A 19,582-nucleotide genomic window follows, 5' to 3' on the forward strand; every position below is an offset into this window, starting at 1 on the left:
AAATGCACTGTTCAAGTTGCACAGTGAAACATTCACGTCAGCCTATGACAAAGTACAGGACAGGTGAGGTAATATCTTTTATTGGACCAGCGTCTGTTGGCGAGAGACACAAGCTTTTGAGTTTACACAGAGCTTTTCTTCAAGCCAAGAAGTGCTCTGTGTAGCTCGGAAGCTTCTCTCTCTCACCAACAGAAGTTGGTCCAATAAAATGTATTACCTTACCCACCTTGTCTCTCTAATATCTTAAGACCGACACAGCTACAACATTACATACAAAGTACAGGATGAACATGCAACTACCCACTTCCCCCTTGTGTCCATGCATTAGTTACGTTTTCTCAATACAATATGAAATACATAAAAAAGTTAAGGTTTCACAGCAACGTTTACTCAATGGCATTGCTCATTACATAAGTTTTACCATTTTTACTTAACAGCAATTAAAGCTACATATTTAACCAGAAACACGGAGTTCTTCATATGTGTAATATAACTACCTTAAGAGTTGCTGTTGAAATGTTATACTGACAAACAGTATGAGCATAGGAGATTTTTCAGTCATAATACAAGAGGAAGAATTAGGCTTGTGTGTTCAGCCTTTTGCATTTCCGGAGTGTAAGGCTTTTATGAGCAACTATAACATTGTTGGTTTTGGCCCTTCATTTTCTAGGGTTTTTTTTGTAGGGAGGAGAGGGATTATATAAAGAAAAAAGTTGCATCCAGTGCTGCTCAGCTCCTTAACAGATCCCACAAGGTTTGCGCTCTAGTTCTGCAAAGATTAGGAGCGCCGTATGACTGAAGCTTTGCTCCTGCATAAGTTTTAAGGTGGCTACATCCCCATAAGCTTCCTAAGCTCACTAGGGTCTGAGCACCCATAAAGTTCAAGGGATCTAAGCAACTGAAGCCAAGGAAAAAAGCTTGAGCTACCTTAACTCAAAGGTGGAGCAGAGAAGAAGTGGGCTAGAGGGGTTGGCAGTGAGTGTGAAAATTCAAGTTATAACATAGCAGGGAGGCGAAACTCAACTGCTGCCTTAACCCATTTTGAAACACGAGCACTTGGCTCTGCAGTGAACTCATCTCTGAGCATATAATGTCAATTTAACATTTTCTACCAAGCTCAGTGGACAATGCTCAATATGCAGAAACTATTCTGCATACCCATTAGCCCAAACAGATATGCAATTTAGTCTTTGTTTAGAACGGTGGTGAAAGTGGCTAAACAAACCACAGCTCAAGGACCGCGCAGGGCATGTGCCTGTGACCCCCACCACAGGAGTCAGGCGATTGTTAGGATCGGAACTCTCATTTTAAAATAAAATAAAAAGTTTCTAGCCCTTAGGGTTGCAAAACAGCCCCTGAAAACATGAACAGAGTAATTAATGCAGTGATGCTTTTCACACAACGCACAGTCAATCTGTGGAACTCTTTGCCAGAGGATGTTGTGAAGACCAAGACTAGAACAGGGTTTCAAAAAAGAACTAGATAAATTCATGGAGGATGGGTTCATCAGTGGCTATTAGCCAGGATGGGCAAGGATGGTGTCCCTAGCCTCTGTTTGCCAGAAGCTGGGAATGGACGACAGGGGATGGATCACTTGATTACCTGTTCTGTTCATTCCCTCTGAAGCACAGGGGCATTGGCCACTTTGGAAGACAGGATACTAGGCCAGATAGACCTTTGGTCTGACCCAGTATGGCCATTCTTATGTTTGCCTGAGTTAGTTGAGAACCCTAAGCAGTAGCTACAAGAGGTATGAACTGCCCCTTGCATTTCAATGGGGCATTAATGCCAAGACCCTACTGTGGGGGACTGTCCCAACACCACCCCCACAGAGGACAACCCCTTAATAAATATGCCCTGGCTGTTGGGATGAAGTACTGGAGAGCCCCGGCTGCTGTCCTTTCGCTGGGGAGGTAGAAGTGGGTGAACCCCTGCTGCCTCTGCTGAAGAGAGGACAACATACAACGCCACTCCTGGGGAGAAGGGAATCCCATGCTGATGCCCCTGCTTCTCTGTGAGGAGAGAAGAGCCAAGCTGGAGGGCTCTGTCATGCCTTCCACATGGCCTGTAATTGCCTTAATCCATCCCTGGTGCTGTGCATGTATGAAGTGTGCTTTCTGAACTCTCATTACTGGGCCAACTGCCTGCCAATTGTCACCAGGACATTCAGAAGCATGGACTCCACAGTGAGGGTTATTCTCCCCGCTAAACTTGAGTTGCCCACCTATGGTTGTATTTCAGTGCAAGAGCTGTTTAAAAAAAAAGCGCAAACATCCAAAGAATGTTATTTTTAAATAGGAAAGCTTGGGCTATTTCCTCACTGTCCTCATACTCATAAACAGCTAAACCTTTTTGCTTCAGTTAAAAAAAACCCAAACAAACAAACAAACATTTTGCATTGAGACAACACCCAAGTAATTTTCAGCTTGCAAAGTGAACAGTTCTCAGATGAATAAAGTACAATACCTTTGTTAGCCAATGAAAGTAATAGTTTATTTAGGTTACTTGTCATTAGGAAAAAATAACTTATTTTTTCTTACTCAGAATTTATGATGTAACAATGTATTTTATGGTCTCCCCAGAGTGGAAACTCGGTGATGTTGAGGTTAAAAAAAACCCCAAGGTATTGCAACAGGTATTAAAATACAGCAAAGAAACACTGGCTATGTAGACATTTTTCAGTTAGGAAATTAATTCTAGCTCATTTTTCACTTTCTGTTTTGATGTGGTGTAACAACTTCATTTAACTGCTTTTGATGATTTAATTTTCTTTAGGTCACTACCGCTAAGAATCAATGTCCCATTTGTAAATTTTCCAACTTGTCCTGTTGGCAAAACACTGACTGCTGATTTTTTCTTTTTGGATTTCCTAGGTTTAAAAAAATAAAATAAAATTAGGATAAAGAAAAGTCATCATCCAAACAGGGCCGGCTCCATAGTTTTTGTCGCCTCAAGCAAAAAAAAAAAAAAAAAGCCGCGATCGCAATTGGGAACGCTACCGCCGCCGCTTCATTCTTCGGTGGCCGGTCCCTCTGACACAGACTGAGGGACCCACCGCTGAAGAGCCGGATGTGCCGCCCACTTCCAGGGGCCGCCCCAAGCACCTGCTTGCTGGGCTGGTGCCTGGAGCCGGCCCTGCATCCAAAGCACCCAAAATATCTGCAAAAAATGCTACATTTAAGGTGAAAATACACCTGTTTCATAACCTATAATTATGCAATAGTAGTAGTTTGAAGTTTATTAATATAGAGTCTTAGCTACAGGCCATTGCATCTAATACATTAAATAAACACAAATTTTAAATTGACACAAACTCCAAAAATATGATACAAATTTTAAAAATAAAATTAAAATTAGGTTAGCCCTTCCCTAAAGTCAGTTATAATTTTAAATCAACCACCCCTAGAAGAATATATACAAAAATAAGAAAAATATTAGAGTACATTATTTCATTTAGGTCAAAGGTAGCCTTTTTCCATGTACTTTTTCCTTATTTTATGGCCCTAGTTATGCCATGAATATGTTTTGAAAAGTTTTACAAATATATAGCCCAATCCTGCAAACACTTATGCATTTGATTAAATTTTGTCTTAACAACTAACCACACACAGATATTTGTATAAATAAAATCAGAAAGCATAAAGGCTCTCAGAGAAATACAGAAATAGTTCCAGTGAACCAACTACACTGTAATTAAAAATGCAATTACACCTTCTGAGCATGTCATGTGGTTTTTAAAATTTCCTCAGGGACAAAAACAATGCCCTGTTTTGTAAGATGGGGGTGGAAGGCACTAGATTTCACATCAAGTGCCTCACCTTACTCTCAGACCATTATTTCAAAACCTTTTGACAAGTCAGGGCAGAACTAAGGCAGTTTAATTGAGAATGCTTAAATTAGCAAGTTTAAAAGGTTAGACAAAACAAGATCACAAAGTTGCAGTGAAGAGTTTCTACAATGTATATGAAAAATACACTCCATTTTGATATGCACAGCTTTTCCATAAGACTGCATTTTTAATTACAGGCAATTCACCAGGAAAGCTTAAGCAAAAGCAAGTTTGTTATCAATACTTAGTTAAAATATCTCACCTCTGCTCCTGACCCTTTTTCTTCTTTTTCTTGATAGCATCAGATTTATATTCCTGATATCAGATTTAAAGATAAATATTTCAGTGGAAAACGAACAGACACTCCTGCCTAAACAGCAGTCCAGAACATAAAGGCTCCTGCATATTGTGTGTCTAGGGAGCGGACTGTTTCATGGTGGCTTAAATAATGGGCTGGATCCTTGATGGTGCTATGCAGATTTGCATCTGCTGAGGATCTGGCCAAATGTAATTAGGCAACGTGCAGTAAAAATCCACTAAAGTTAATTCTGTTTCTTTTGAAAGGTGAAAGCGATACTGCTAGTTTGATTTAAACAGTTTGTCAACTTTAAGAGTGGGGCTGGCGGGTGGGAAATTAAACCAAATATATTATCCTAAATCTGCATCCTCCATAACCATGTGAACAATCCTCACTGATGGGAACAGCCCTGCTAGAATCAGGACAAATAACTCATGGGAGTAAGTGGAGTAATAAACTCTAGGCTCCCCTCCTAATATGGCGATCTGTTTCACAATTCCACAGATGGACAAGGCAGTTTTGGAAAGACCTTGGAAAGACCAAGGAAAAAGATTTGATCGGCATCAACGGCAGCTCCACTGAGTTACCAAGAAGTCCTCCCATACCTTTTGGAATTTACAAATACAGTAACTCCTGCTTAATGCTGTAGTTATCTTCCTGAAAAATGTGACTTTAAGTGAAACAATGTTAAGCGAATCCAATTTCCCAAATAAGAATTAATGCAAATGGGGGAGTTAGGTTCCAGGGAAATTAGTTTTAAATAAACAATTTAATACTGTACACAGCAATGATGATTGTGAAGCTTGGTTGAGGTGGTAAAGTCAGAGGGTGGGATATTTCCCAGGGAATGCCTTACTGCTAAATGATGAACTAGTACTCGGCTGAGCTCTCAAGGCTTAACCCATTGTTGTTAATGTAGCCTCACACTTTACAAGGCAGCACAAATGGAGGGAGGGGAGACAGCATGGCAGACAGAGACACACACCCTGTGTGAGAGAGAGAGAGAGATGCGCATTGCCCCTTTAAGTACGCTGACCCCACTTTAAGTACATTGCCTTTTTAAGTAGATCAGCAAGTTGAGACAGCAGCTGCTGCCAGCAAGCTCCCTCTGTCCTGAGCCCTGTCTTGTCCCCCCCACCCCACTCTGTGGAAATGGCCTGATGGGGTAAAGGAGTGGGGGAAGAGGGGGACACCCTGACATTAGCACCCCTCTCCCTCCCCCGCCCCCCCTCGCACTGCAAGCGGGAGGCTCCCGGGAGCAGCTCCAAGGCAGAGGGCAGGAGCAGCACATGGCAGTGGGGGGAGGGACAGCTGAACTGCCCAGCAATTGATAGCCTGCTGGTCGGCTGCCGCACAGGGAACTTAGGGGAGCTGATAGGGGGGCTGCTGGTCCACCCTGGTTCCAACCACCCACCAGCTAGCTCCAATGGGCTGCTCTTTCTGCAAGCCGTGGACAAAGCAGGCAGCTGCCAAACAACATAAGGGAGCATTGCACAACTTTGAACAAGCATGTTCTCTAATTGATCAGCAACATAACAACGAAACAACGTTAACCGGGACGACTTTAAGTGAGGAGTTACTGTATAATCTCTGTAAAGCTTACTACAAACCTCAGTGGATCTCTCAGCCCTGCCACAAAACCTTAGGGGGAGTAGGCGGAGAGAGGTGAGATCTATGGGACAGGGAGCATGTGACAGCCCCTCTATTCCTGTTAGAATTCTCTACAACCCCCACTCTTGAGGCTAGATATAACGGCTGCTGTCTTCTGACAGGATGGGACACTCTGTAGAAGATCAATACCACAGTACAATCTAACGAGTTGCAGCTGACTGGAACAATATCCTTCCATCTTCAAGGCAGAGAGCCAGCCCAAGTAATAAGAGACTGGAACTGGTAATGAAACCTTGGTCATTATCCCATTAAGCTACTGGGCTAGTTGCGACCTGCCCCTTGTTATTTTATAGGAAACATTGCATACAAACCATACTATGATCTTCTTTCTTCACTGTTTTCTTCTCTTTAATTTTCTGTTGATAAATCTTGTAGTTCAAATATTCCTTTTTGGGAGGCTGCAGTAAAACAGATGAGTAAAGCTATCATTACAAGAAAGATTCAAACATATTCTAAAAATCTACATGCTTCTACACAGCATCAGCTTCCATGAGGGCCTACAAAGGGAAACAGAATAAATAGGTTTGTGTACTTTTTGGGGAGTGGACACGGGGGGCTTATTAAGAAAGTCTAAAAGGTTTCCACACACTCCTCCCCAATAAAAGAACTCCCAAAATCAAACAAACCCTAAAAGAAAAAGGATTTCTGCCTGTTATTTTCTTTCCTTTTTTGGTGGTGGTTTCTTGGACCACTCGGAAATGTAGATGGAAAGCTCCCTCAGGCCTTAACTGAAACACTGGGAGAAAAACAAGTTAAGTAAGGGTTAAAAAAAACCCACAAAATTCACAAACTAAATTTCAAATGGCCTCAATAGAAATCACTTTCCCTCTCAATCATATTTTCACTTTCTGGGCATTTCTGATGTCATACACCTACTAATTCTTCCCATCATCCATAGACTGTCCGAACGTATACAAAAGCAGGGGTGCGATTAAAAAAAAAAGTGTTTTAGAAAGTGACAAAAACCAACATTTTGTGCCATCTTTATATACCTTGGCTCCCAGCATGATGGCACGTTCTTGTTCCAATATCCGCTGTTCTTTCTTTTCATATCCAGTGATTCCAAACCTGTGTACTTCCAGACGGGCCTAAAACGTTACAGAAATTTGAAACCATTTCAGAGAAGGTATGAGCTATCACAAAACAATGGTTGGCACGCCACAAAAGAAATCTATTCCAGAGAATGCTTAACAAATGTTTGGCAAATCAACATGTTATAAAATAAGACTAATCAAATGTGGTACTACTGTGGAACACCTATCATTACCTGTTTATTTTTTCCCACCCAGTCTCTGGGTACACATGCAGAGGAGAAATTAATAAATACACATTTTTTATTTTAGTTTAATAATATAAACTAAAGAACAAATAGAGGGAGAGGAGCTATAAGAAGCTCACACAGAGTGAGCCAGTGACCATTCGTTATTGGCTACCAATACATTAGAAAGAAGAGGACATGGAACAACAGTGATACATTTATCTTCAAAGGTTGCCCTACACAACAGCTCTAGCAGTCCTCTGACACGCCTGCACCAAACAATATATTCTGGAATGCTCTGTTTGCAAAAGATAAACTTATCTAAGAACATTCCAAATTGGTCTTGACTTTAACTTTCCCAATCAAACACACACACACAAAGCATTCATTAACATAACATAAGAACGGCCGTACCAGGTCAGACATAAGGTCCATCTAGCCCAGTCTCCTGTCTACCGACAGTGGCCAATGCCAGGTGCCCCAGAGGGAGTGTATCAACAGGCAATGATCAAGTGATCTCTCTCCTGCCATCCATCTCCATCCTCTGACAAACAGAGGCTAGGGACACCATTCCTTACCCATCCTGGCTAATAGCCATTAATGGATTAACCACCATGAATTTATCCAGTTCTCTTTTAAACGCTGTTATAGTCCTAGCCTTCACAACCTCCTCAGGTAAGGAGTTCCACAAGTTGACTGTGCACTGCATGAAGAAGAACTTCCTTGTATTTGTTTTACATTAATTGCCTATTAATTTCATTTAGTGACTCCTAGTTCTTGTATTATGGGAATAAGTAAATAACTTTTCCTTATCCACTTTCTCCACATCACTCATGATTTTATATACCTCTATCTTATCCCCCTTTAGTCTCCTCTTTTCCAAGCTGAAGAGTCCTAGCCTCTTTAATCTCTCCTCATATGGGACCCGTTCCAAACCCCTAATCATTTTAGTTGCCCTTTTCTGAACCTTTTCTAGTGCCAGTAGATCTTTTTTTAGATGAGGAGACCACATCTTTACGCAGTATTCGAGATGGGGGCGTACCATCGATTTATATAAGGGCAATAATATATTCTCAGTCTTATTCTCTATCCCCTTTTTAATGATCCCTAACATCCTTTTTGCTTTTTTGACCACCTCTGCACACTGTGCGGACATCTTCAGAGAACTATCCACGATGACTCCAAGATCTTTTTCCTGACTTGTTGTAGCTAAATTAGCTCCCATCATATTGTATGTATGATTAGATAAGCCAGAGTAACTTACTTTTTCTAAATTAAATTCTTGTCCATCCACATTTTTCTCTGGAATAGCCATCTTTGTCTATAAAGAAAAGAAAATGTTTCCATTTAAATCTGACAACTAGCAGCGATGTAAAATGTGTGCCAATGGCGAGAGGTATTTGAATGGCAATAAAATGCTAGAAAGAGTATAGAGCCTTTCAGTAGGAACCTCTTGTGTGTCTGTTACAATACGTAGACATTTTAGACTTTTATATGGAATTTGTGTAGTGTCCAGAGTATGAAATCTAAAAATGCATATGTCTTTATCCTGTGTGTGTGTTCCTGTTTGATAGTCTTTTACCACTGTGAATATCACACAAGAAAAATAATCTAAAAGCAGACTCTATTCATCTTGTGTGGACACTGGTATTCCACAATTACTCACCGTTTAAAAATATGCTGGCCACATTCTGCATAACAATTGCAATGGAGACTTGCTTTAAAAGTTCAAATTTAATTTGCAGTTTGTCAGAAAGAAAAAAAATACTGCCGGCAAAATACATCTTTACCTTACATACTTCTATTACTAATTTGTAATAAGATTACAAAGAAAGAATAAGAAGAGGATACAAGCTTGAAATCACTTATTTCACACATTAAATATGGGACACACAGAATGGTCAAAACAAACTGTACATCAGCCATGGAAAAACTGTGTATCCCTCGAGGGAACAGTGGTACCAGTATCTGCCTGACAACTTGTGGTAATATGCAGGACAATGCTCAATTTATAGTTGTTTGCACAAACAAATATATTAATGTATATAGCCATCTTAAATGATGGATACAAGAGAAAAATCTTATGCAGGAGCACAGTCAACAATGGCAGGCCAATAAAAGCACTATTTAAAAAAAATAAAATAAAGAAATCTACTATTAGTTGCCCACAATGAGAACAATACAAACTACATCTTTTCTGCTAAGCAACTCATGCACCCAAAGCTTAGATCATTTCAGAGCTCTGTATCTGCTCGGCTTTGTGTGATTTTTTTTTTTTTCCTCAAAAGGTAAAGTTCATGCTCGTGAAAGGAGTTTGGGTGGACAGTCCCGGAAAGTGAATAACTTGGTTTAACCAAAGAACTGGCACAGCAGAGGCAGCAGCAATGAATGCTTCTTCACATTACCCTGCCAACATGCCTCAGCTGTGACTGGAAGGCTGTGTTGCCTGAGGTTCTACAGTTGCAGACTTAACCAAAAATCCCACAACTCTGAGATGGTTCAGTTGCTGGAGGAAGGAGATGTCATGGCAGGGTACGAAGCAGCACGAATTGACAAATTGAGAACAGCATCAACTGTCTCTACACAGGCTATTTTCATGTAAGATTTCCGCTCTTTTCAGGATACAGTGCTACTTGCAAAGGTGTGTAATGCATTCATGTTGGACCCTGAAAGTTTCTCTGTGCACTTCAGATTGGTAATAAATCTCATGCAGTTATTTCAGTTTGTCTTTTTTTTTTTTTTTTTTCCTCCTTTTAATTTTTGAGTTTGGCAATCAGGGAGCAGTCACATCAAACTGCAGAACCTCTCTAGGCCAATACTCAGCCAGCTCCTAAGCAGGCTGATGCAGTGTGGCGGCACTCTGGATTGGAAAATTCAGACCATTTCACTGTTGTGTCCACTCAACTTTTACCGTCTAAATGCAAAAGGATTCTTCTCCTGCCCACCTTCTCCCCAGAGTTTTAACTCCCTTTCGTCTCAAACCTGAATTTCATGCCACAGCTCCTCTCTGTATCAAGTTAACTCAACACATCAAACCCAAATACCCCTAAACTTTGGCAAAATTCAGATATGAAACGTCACAACTCAACCATCTGATTGTTCTGGAAATGACAAGCACTCTGTAACATGCTATTTACGAAAACCTTCCATAAGCGAAAAACCATAAACACGAAGAAGAGGGAGAAGAGTGTGTTGGGGAGGGGGGAAAACAATGTAAAGAGATTCCTAGAAACAGAGGGATGAACAGCAGAACCCATTGTAAAATGGACAATGGTTTGCAGCTCTCACGAGCTGTTCATGACTTTGGTCCAAGTCCAACAACGAGCTCCACCTCAGCAGAACCCTGGACCTGCGCAGAGCCCTGCTTCGGGCAGTGGAACTCCATGCGGGCACAGGGGTCCACCCAGGCAAAGCTCAATTTAGCATCAGGACCTTAGAGATTATGGCAATAAACACTATTTTTGAAATACACACATAAGCTACCCCAAAACTCTGTAACTAATTAATAACTGAAGGGAACCTCTTCTAGGCATGGGAGGTAGTTCAGTTGCCAGGCTCTGTCAATCCTTGTCTCTGCTCACTCTGTCAACAAGTGGGCCAGTTAGGATGGTGACTTTTGGGATCTGAATACCATTAAGAAATGGACTGAGACCACCAGACAACTGCAGACCAGGTCTGGATTTAAGCCAACAACCTAAAAGGCTCCATTTTCTCATCCTCAATTCCCTGAGCTATCTGATTCTCCAAACTTGTATATGAGCAAACACAGCACTGACTGTAGAAGATTGTGATTCCAGAGAAGAGGAAGAATCCTTATGGATGTCATTTCTATCCCACCTCACAAGATCAGTGCAGAGCCAGTTGGTGGCTCAGTGACAACACAAAACATGTACATAGAGTCTGAGAGACAGACTTTTGTCTTTAGGACACTAGACCCATCTTTGCCGTTGCTTGTTGAAGAATATGCAAAGCTTTACTTCTGAACTGAAGCAACAAACATTTCTACTGAACAAGGCGCTTATAAAAGCTTAACTCATGCTATTTGTATAAGAGGGCTGGGAATACAAGGGGTATGACTCACTGTTTTATCTATCACTTGGCAGGCTTGTTTTTACTGTAGCACTGTAAGTTCTATACATTGATTATTATTTAAATTTTGTTGTAAATATTGTTAGTCTGTGCAAAGTGCCTGAAGTATTCCACCAGCATTATAAATTTGAATAAATCTATTTAAACATCTCCCTTAAACTGGGAAAATGAACCTCAATCCTACAGACACACATGTGCTTAACTTCACTATTATGAGTTGTCCCATTGAAAACAATGGAACTATTCATAAAGTTAAGCACATGCATAAATCTTTGCAGAACTGGGGTCTTAGAAGTAACCATATTTTTTCCACACAAAACTAAAAACTAGGGTTGTCAAGCGATTAAAAAAATTAATTGTGATTAATCGCACTGTTTAATAATAGAATACCATTTATTTAAATATTTTTGGATGTTCTCTGCATTTTCAATCAATATATTGATTTCAATTACAATACAGAACACAGTGTACAGTGCTCACTGCCTATTTATTTTTGATTGCAAGTATTTGCTCTATAAAAAAAGAAATAGTATTTTTCAATTCACCTAATACAAGTACTGTAGTTCAATCTCTTTATCATGAAAGTTGAACTTACAAATGTAGAATTATGTACAAAAAAAAAATTCAAAAATAAAACAATGTAAAATTTTAGAGCTTGCAAATCCACTCAGTCCTACTTCTTGTTCAGCCAATCGCTCAGACGAACAAGTTTGTTTACATTTGCAGGAGATAATACTGCCTGCTTCTTGTTTACAATGTCACCTGAAAGTGAGAACGGGTGTTCACATGGCACTGTTGTAGCCGGCGTTGTAAGATATTTATATGCCAGATACGCTAAAGATTCACATGTCCCTTAACGCTTCAACCACCATTCAAGAATACGTGCGTCCGTGCTGATGACAAGTTCTGCTCAATAATAATCCAAAGCAGTGCGGATCGATGCATGTTCATTTTCATCATCTGAGTCAGATGCCACCAGCAGATGGTTGATTTTCTTTTTTGGTGGTTCGGGTTCAGTAGTTTCCGCATCGGAGTGTTGCTCTTTTAAGACTTCTGAAAACATGCTCCACACTTCGTCCCTCTCAGATTTTGGAAGGCACTTTGGATTCTTAAACCTTGGGTCGAGTGCTGAGCTATCTTTAGAAATCTCAAATTGGTACCTTCTTTGTGTTCTGTCAAATCTGAAGTGAAAGTGTTCTTAAAACGAACATGTGCTGGGTCATCTTCCGAGACTGCTATAACATGAAATATATCGCAGAATGTGGGTAAAATAGAGCAGGGGACATACAATTCTCCCCCAAAGAGTTCAGTCACAAATTTAATTAACACATTATTTTTTTAACAATCATCATCAGCATGGAAGCATGTCTTCTGGAATGGTGGCCAAAGCATAAAGGGGCATATGAATGTTTAGCATATCTGGCATGTAAATACCTTACAATGCCAGTTACAAAAGTGCCATGCAAATGCCCGTTCTCACTCTCTGGTGATATTGTAAACTAGAAGTGGGCAGCATTATCTCCTGCAAATGTAAACAAACTTGTTTGTCTCAGTGATTGGCTGAACAAGAAGTAGACTGAATGGACACCTAGGTTCTAAAGTTTTACATTGTTTTGTTTCTGAGTGCAGTTATGCAACAACAAAAATCTACATTTGTAAGTTGCACTTTCATGATAAAGAGATTGCACTACAGTACTTGTATGTGGTGAACTGAAAAGTACTTTCTTTTGTTTATCATTTTTACAGTGCAAATGTTTATAATCAAAAATAATATACACTTTGATTTCAATTATAATACAGAATACAATATATATGAAAATGTAGAAAAACATCCAAAATATTTAATAAATTTCAATTGGTATTCTTTATTCTATTGTTTAACACTGTGATTAAAACGGCAATTAATCACGATTAATTTTTTTGAGTTAATCGCGTGAGTTAACTCCGATTAATTGGCAGCCCTACTAAAAGCACACTTGAAGGCATAGAGAGCATGTCTGTGTGTGTCTGACTGATGATTCACAGTGGCAAATTACAAGATAAGCTCACTGCCCGGACAGACAACAGATTAATAATAATACCTTGTACTTCTATGGTGGTATTTTCAGAGCCATTTAAGGGGTTTGGATGTCCAGTTCCTTTTAACTTTAACAAAAACTAGACATTGAACATAAAAACATAAGAACAGCCATACTGGGTCAGACCAAAGGTCCATCTAGTCCAATATCCTATCTTCTGACAGTGGCCAATACCAGGTGCTTCAGAGAGAATGAACAGAACAGGTAATCATCAAGTGATCCATCCCCTCTTGCCCATTCCCAGCTTCTGGCAAAGAGGCTAGATACACCATCCCTGCCCAATAGCTAATAGCCATTGATGGACCAATCCTCCATGAACTTCTCTAGTTCTTTTTTGAACTCTGTTATATTCTTGGCCTTCACAACATCCTCTGGCAAGGCAAGGTGTTCCATAGGTTTCCTGTGTGTTATGTGAAAAAATACTTCTTTTTGTTTGTTTTAAACCTGCTGCTTATTAATTTCATTTGGTGACCCCTAGTTCTTGTGTTATGAGAAGGAATAAATAACATTTTCTTATTTACTTTCTCCACATCAGTCATAATTTAATAGACCTCTATCATATCCCCCCTTAGTTGTCTCTTTTCCAAGCTGAAAAGTGCCAGTCTTATTAATCTCTCCTCAATCATTTTTGTTGCCCTTTTAGTCTTCTAGAGGGCTATGAAAATCTCATCCTTAATGCACCTTCCGTTCAAGCAATTCTTAGTTAATAGATTTAACTGAGGAATTGAAATCACTACATTACAAATTTGAATATCAAAGCAAATATGGACGAAAATCTTACATTTGTAAGGAAATATGTTTATAATGTACTACAGCAACAAATACCAAATTTGTGGCATGTTAAGAAGTAGCCACTGTCAGCAATGTGCAAGAAAAAAGCCTAGCCTACTGTGTTATTATAATATAAATAATGGACAAAACATAGTCTAAAAATACTGGCAATTTTTTATGTCAAAAAACATCAAATTCATCTAATTTTATGTCAATGGAGTTTGCCAGGGAGGGATTTGGCCTAGTATAGTCTCTGCTGTTTCAAGACTTCAGAAAGTCGTACAATTTAAGGCCAGAAGGGACCACCAGATCATCTACTCTGATCTCCTGTATACCACAGTCACCAACATCACCCAGCACCCGCACACTAAACCCAATCACTGAAATTAGACAAAGGTATTATACTCCTCAGGAGACTAAACTATTATCTGACAGGCAGAGACTAGTAGGAGCGAATGAGGTGCACCACTGCAGGAGGCTCCTGACATGGCAGGAAATTGATTAACTGAGATGTACCCAGATGAACCAAGTGACCCAGACCTCATGCTGCAGAGGAAGGAGAAACCCTCCCCGCCCAGGTCATTGCCAATGTGACCTGGGGGGAAATTCCTTCCTGACTCTACCTATGGCAATCAGTTCCACCCTGAGCATGTGAACAACACCAGACAACCAAGTACATGAAAGAGAGAATACTCTGTACCACCTCAGAGCCCTGGCCCACCTCCTTTGATCTGAATGAATGACCCATTCATTACCTTTGAAACACTGTCCTGAGTGAGTTCCACTTTAGGTTTCTTCTTTTTATTCCGACCACGAAATGTCACAACTTCCACCTCTGTTGTCTTTCCCTGTTGCGTAGATTCAGGTGACACAGCATTAGAAGCCCTGGTTTCTGGGGTGGCTCGTTTTGAATCAACAGAGTCATGATGCATCTCATTTTTCAGTTTTTCAAAGAAACTGGAAGCACTTTTCCTTTTGCCTGAGATTGCTGAATCAGGGCATGCATCTCTATCTTCCATTACTGTTCTGGACGGTTCTGACCCCATCTTGTTCTCCACATTTTTCTTTTGGATCTTTTTCTTTTCATTTTTAACTAACGGCTCTTCTCCTGTGCTTCAAAACAAACATTTCAGCTTTCTTTTCTCATGTACCCAATAATCAGACTTTAAGACATTTAGTGTTTGTTTTCCCCTCACAATGTTTCACTCTCTTTTGTATAGCCCAGTGGTTCGCAACCAGGGGTATACGTGCCCCTGGGGGTAGGCAGAGATCTTCCAGGGTTACATCAATTCATCTAGATATTTGCCTAGTTTTACAACAGGCTACATAAAAAGCAGTAGTGAAGTCAGTACAAACTAAAAATTGACTTGTTTATACTGAAATGTAAGTACAATATTTACATTCCAGTTGATTTACTTTATAATTATATGGTAAAAATGGGAAAATAAGCATTTTTTCAGTAATACTGTGCTGTGACCCTTTTGTATTTTATGTCTGATTTTGTAAGCAAGTAGTTTTTAAGTGAGGGGACACTTGGGGTACCCACTACAAATCAGATCCCCAAAAGGCATATACGGTAGTCTGGAAAGGTTGAGAGCCACTGGTATAGCCCCAATCAACAGGCAGGTTTACTTGCACAAGGGACCACAGGGTGTCTATGTGCCACAGTGATGATGGGCACATGATGGACACATAGTAAAGGACTGCTAGCCTAGTAAAGTCTAAATGCTAAGCAGAGATACCGGGCTGGGGAAGGAGGTAATACACCTATTTTGAGGAGCCTATGAAATTTACAGTCAAAGGAGAGACTGAGCTCCTGATCTGGGGAGGAATCGACTGCTACCTAAACACGGCTCGGGGGAAGACTACGGGTCTCTAGGGGAAGGGGATGAACGACTTACGGGCAAACTTTCTGGGGTCACTAGAACTGCAGGAGCTGCACTGCCCCCTCCCACAAGGGGCACAGGGTCTGCAATGGGCCCCCGGAGCGAGCAGCCCCGAGCCCTGCCTAGGGGATGGTAACGCCCGGCCCTACACACGCGGCTCCCCCTCTCACCCACCGAGATCATACAGGGAGCTGAGCACCGCGTCCAGCAGGCAGCAACGCGCAGCCGCCTCCGTCTCCGCCTCCGCCTCCTCCTGCTCGCACCCGCCCGGGCTCCGCTTCATCCCCGGGGCCACGTTCTCCCCCGACCCAGCAGCTGCACGAAAGAATGAACGAACGAACGCACGCACGGTTTTGGCCACATGCGGCCGCCGTCGTATCCAACATGGCGGCACCCACAGGTCGCTTCTCCCCTCCCCCGCTCGGAGCCGCCCGCTAGACAGAGCGAGGCAGGCAGGCAGGCAGGCGGGGGAATGGGCGCTCCAGGTGGAGGCGGAGGCCGATAAAGCGGGGCGGGCTCAGCCCGGCAGTAGCGCGGGCAGGATGGCGGCGGCGGGGCGCTCCCGGCTCTGGGCCCCCATGTACTCGGTAAGTGCCGGGGGCGCGGGCTGCCCGCCCCTTCCCCGCGCCTCTGGGGGAAGCCACCCGGCTCCGGGGCGCCGCCGACAGCCGCTTGGGAGGCGGGTATCAGGTCTCCTACCCCGGGGAACGGAAGGGGGCGCTGCGAGGCCGCCTGGCGCGGTGGGGCTGTGCTGGCCCGGTCCGGTTCGGTTCGCGGACTCTGGGGCGAGTTGAACTGCTCCGGAGACGCCGCGCAGAGCGCACGCGAGGGGGCTCTTTCGCCACCGTTCACTCTGAACCCTAACGATTCCGAGCCAAATGGCCGCGCTCCCCTTTGGCTCCTCAGCCGCGGTGCTGTGCCCGCTACCAGCCCGCAGTGCGCGGCCAGTTCCCCTCTGGTAGAGGGTGGTTGCACCCACCGTGGTCATGTTTGCCAGCCCTCGGGTGCAGCAGAGTGGGGAGCTGGAGCCGCTCTCTGTCCTGGAGCGGGCAGGATTTTGCTGTGTATTATAAACTCTTTCATCTGGTCCTCCCACTACGAAAGGTGGAGAGGGTTTTTTTTTGAGGCAGGAAATTAGTCGTCCTCTTCTCTTCCTACCCCTTCCCCCTCATCCCCCATCTTACTATTGAATGCAACCTCCTGCCTTCTGTTCTAATGGTTTTGCTTGTGTGTTTCAGTGAGACTTGCTTTCTCATTCTGGTTTGACATTCTCATTCAGGATTGTTTGAAATCTTTCCCCCTGTCCCTTTTAGTCACTATAGGTTTTTCTCTCTGCCTCAGCTTCCCAAACAGAATATAAATGTCTAGTACAACTAAAACCCATAAAATGTAACTATAGCATCTTACAATTAATAGCCTAGGGGGAAAATACTTTGGGATGAGGTAATAAATGCACCCTTATAAATGACAAGACATGGTACTGGTATGAAGATGGCTGTATGTTGTTATAGGCTAATCTGACCACCCACACACTAGAAAATAGGTCCAAACAAGAAAGAGATTTGGAAGTATGATTGCTGTTTACATTGACAATAATTAACACTAATTTACTATCATCTAAATGTTAATTAACATTCACTAAATTTGTGATTCTGCTGTATGGGTTCTGTCCAGAAACCATCAACTACATCCCTATAGGCTCCTAAATCTGAAGGTGGTTACTTATTTCAGTTCCATACCCTTTACAAGAGACTTATTTTCCATCAAAAAAAAATTCTTTTTTTAAGAAAAGTATTTGGAATGAAATTGTAATGACATTCTCTATCACCAACAAAAAGGTTTCTATTGCAGATATACAAACACCTCCTTTTTAAATGGAAGCCTGCAGTATTAGTGTTTGTTTAATCAATATTGTGATATGTACAAGATGTTATGATTGCAACTCTAGCTTTTGTAATGTCCTGACTTTTTGAGAAGTCAAACACTCAATCTAATATTACAGTAATGCTAGTCTTTGCACTTAATCTTGTCTGTTTGAAGGAGAATGGGGCGGGGGGGGGGAAATGGGACACCAAAACTACTTTAAAGATGTCTTTGTTGTCAAAGGATCTGATTCATGCCCACTGGAAGACTCTCATTGATTTTACTGGGCTTTGGATCAGGCCCAGAATGTATTAGGCCTGGTCTACACTACGACTTTAGGTCGACTTTAGCAGCACTAAATCGAATTAAGCCTGGACACGTGCACACGACGAAGCCCTTTCTTTCGACTTAAAGGGCCCTTTAAACCTGTTTCTTTACTCCACCTCCAACGAGGGGATTAGCGATAAAATCGGCCTTAGCGGGTCGGAATTGGGGTAGTGTGGACGGAATTCGACGTTATTGGTCTCCGGGAGCTATCCCACAGTGCTTCATTGTGACCGCTCTGGACACCACTCTCAACTCAGATGCACTGACCAGGTAGACAGGAAAAGCCCGCAAACGTTTGAATTTCATTTCCTGTTTGCTCAGCATGGAGAGCACAGGTGACCACGCAGAGCTCATCAGCACAGGTAACCGTGATGGAGTCCCAGGATCGCAAAAGAGCTCCAGCATGGACCGAACGGGAGGTACGGGATCTGCTCGCCATATGGGGAGATGAATCAATGCTAGCTGAACTCCGAAGCAGTAAACGAAATGGCAAAATATTAGAAAAGGTCTCCAAGACCATGAAGGACAGAGGCCATAACAGGGACGCACAGCAGTGCCGCGTGAAAATTAAGGAGCTACGGCAAGCCTACTACAAAGCCAGAGAAGCAAACGGAAGGTCCGGGGCAGAGCCGCAAACTTGCCGCTTCTACGCGGAGCTGCATGCCATTCTAGGGGGTGCAGCCACCACTACCCCAACCGTGTGCTATGCCTCCCTCACTGGAGAAACACACAGGAAAAAGGGTTTGGGATATGAGGAAGATGAGGATGGAGGTAATGTAGATTGCTTGCTTGCTGCTGTGAGCTGAGAAACCGGTTTCTCCAACAGCCAGGATATGTTTATCACCCTGGATCTGGAACCAGTAACCCCCGAACTCATCCAAGGCGTGCTCCCAGACCCTGAGGGGACACAGGGGACCTCTGGTGAGTGTACCTTTGTAAATATTACACATGGTTTAAAAGCAAGCGTGTTTAATGATTAATGATTAATTTGCCCTGGCAATCGCGGCCAGTACAGCTACTGGAAAAGTCTGTTAACATGTATGGGGATGGAGCGGAAATCCTCCAGGGACATCTCCAGAAAGCTCTCCTTCATGTACTCCCTAAGCCTTTGCAAAAGGTTTCTGGGGAGGGCTGCCTTATCCCGTCCGCCATGGTAGGACACTTTACCACGCCAGGCCAGTAGCACGTAGTCTGGAATCATTGCATAACAAAGCTTTGTAGCGTATGGTCCCGGTGTTTGCTGGCATGCAGACAACATCCATTCCTTATCGCTCTTTGTTATCCTCAGGAGAGTGATATCATTCACGGTCACCTGGTTGAAATGGGGCGATTTTATTAAGGGGACATTCAGAGGTGACCGTTCCTGCTCGGCTGAACAGAAATGTTCCCCGCTGTTAGCCATGTGGTGGGGGGAGGGGTGAAGAGATCCACACAGAGAATTGGGTGTGGTGGGGGAGAGGAATTAGTTGGGTTTGTGCTGCATGTTAACCCGGAAACCGCAGCCCCTCCTTT

General features: G+C 42.5%; 2 protein-coding genes across 5 annotated transcripts in view; one reads left to right on the top strand and one right to left on the bottom strand.

Moving 5' to 3' along the window:
- Positions 1-1,660: 1,660 nt before the first annotated feature.
- C3H1orf131 (chromosome 3 C1orf131 homolog) lies at positions 1,661-16,335 on the bottom strand. Of its 3 annotated transcripts, none has more exons than XM_034765158.1 (7): positions 16,230-16,335; positions 14,750-15,102; positions 8,321-8,377; positions 6,791-6,886; positions 6,110-6,196; positions 4,092-4,144; positions 1,661-2,869 (listed from the first exon to the last, which is right to left on the bottom strand). In XM_034765158.1, the coding sequence occupies exons 1-7, from the start codon at positions 16,264-16,266 to the stop codon at positions 2,740-2,742; spliced, it is 813 nt and encodes a 270-aa protein (XP_034621049.1). In that variant the 5' UTR covers positions 16,267-16,335; the 3' UTR covers positions 1,661-2,739. The 3 variants fall into 3 exon arrangements, with proteins under 3 accessions (XP_034621049.1, XP_034621048.1, XP_034621050.1); XM_034765157.1 differs by lacking the exon at positions 16,230-16,335 and adding an exon at positions 16,055-16,222; XM_034765159.1 differs by lacking the exon at positions 16,230-16,335 and adding an exon at positions 16,055-16,186 and having other exon boundaries at positions 1,662-2,869; positions 14,750-15,107.
- GNPAT (glyceronephosphate O-acyltransferase) overlaps positions 16,269-19,582 on the top strand; it is a 51,135-nt gene continuing 47,821 nt past the window's right edge. Inside the window, exon 1 of one of the 2 annotated variants that reach the window (XM_034765156.1) lies at positions 16,269-16,467. In XM_034765156.1, coding sequence (XP_034621047.1) covers positions 16,423-16,467 — 45 coding nt within the window. In that variant the 5' untranslated portion in view covers positions 16,269-16,422. The remainder of the gene's footprint in view (positions 16,468-19,582) is intronic. The other variant, XM_034765155.1, reaches the window with a different exon arrangement.

The sequence above is a fragment of the Trachemys scripta genome, chromosome 3 (genome assembly GCF_013100865.1).
Source record: "Trachemys scripta elegans isolate TJP31775 chromosome 3, CAS_Tse_1.0, whole genome shotgun sequence".
In the NCBI taxonomy this organism is placed as follows: Eukaryota; Metazoa; Chordata; order Testudines; family Emydidae; genus Trachemys; species Trachemys scripta.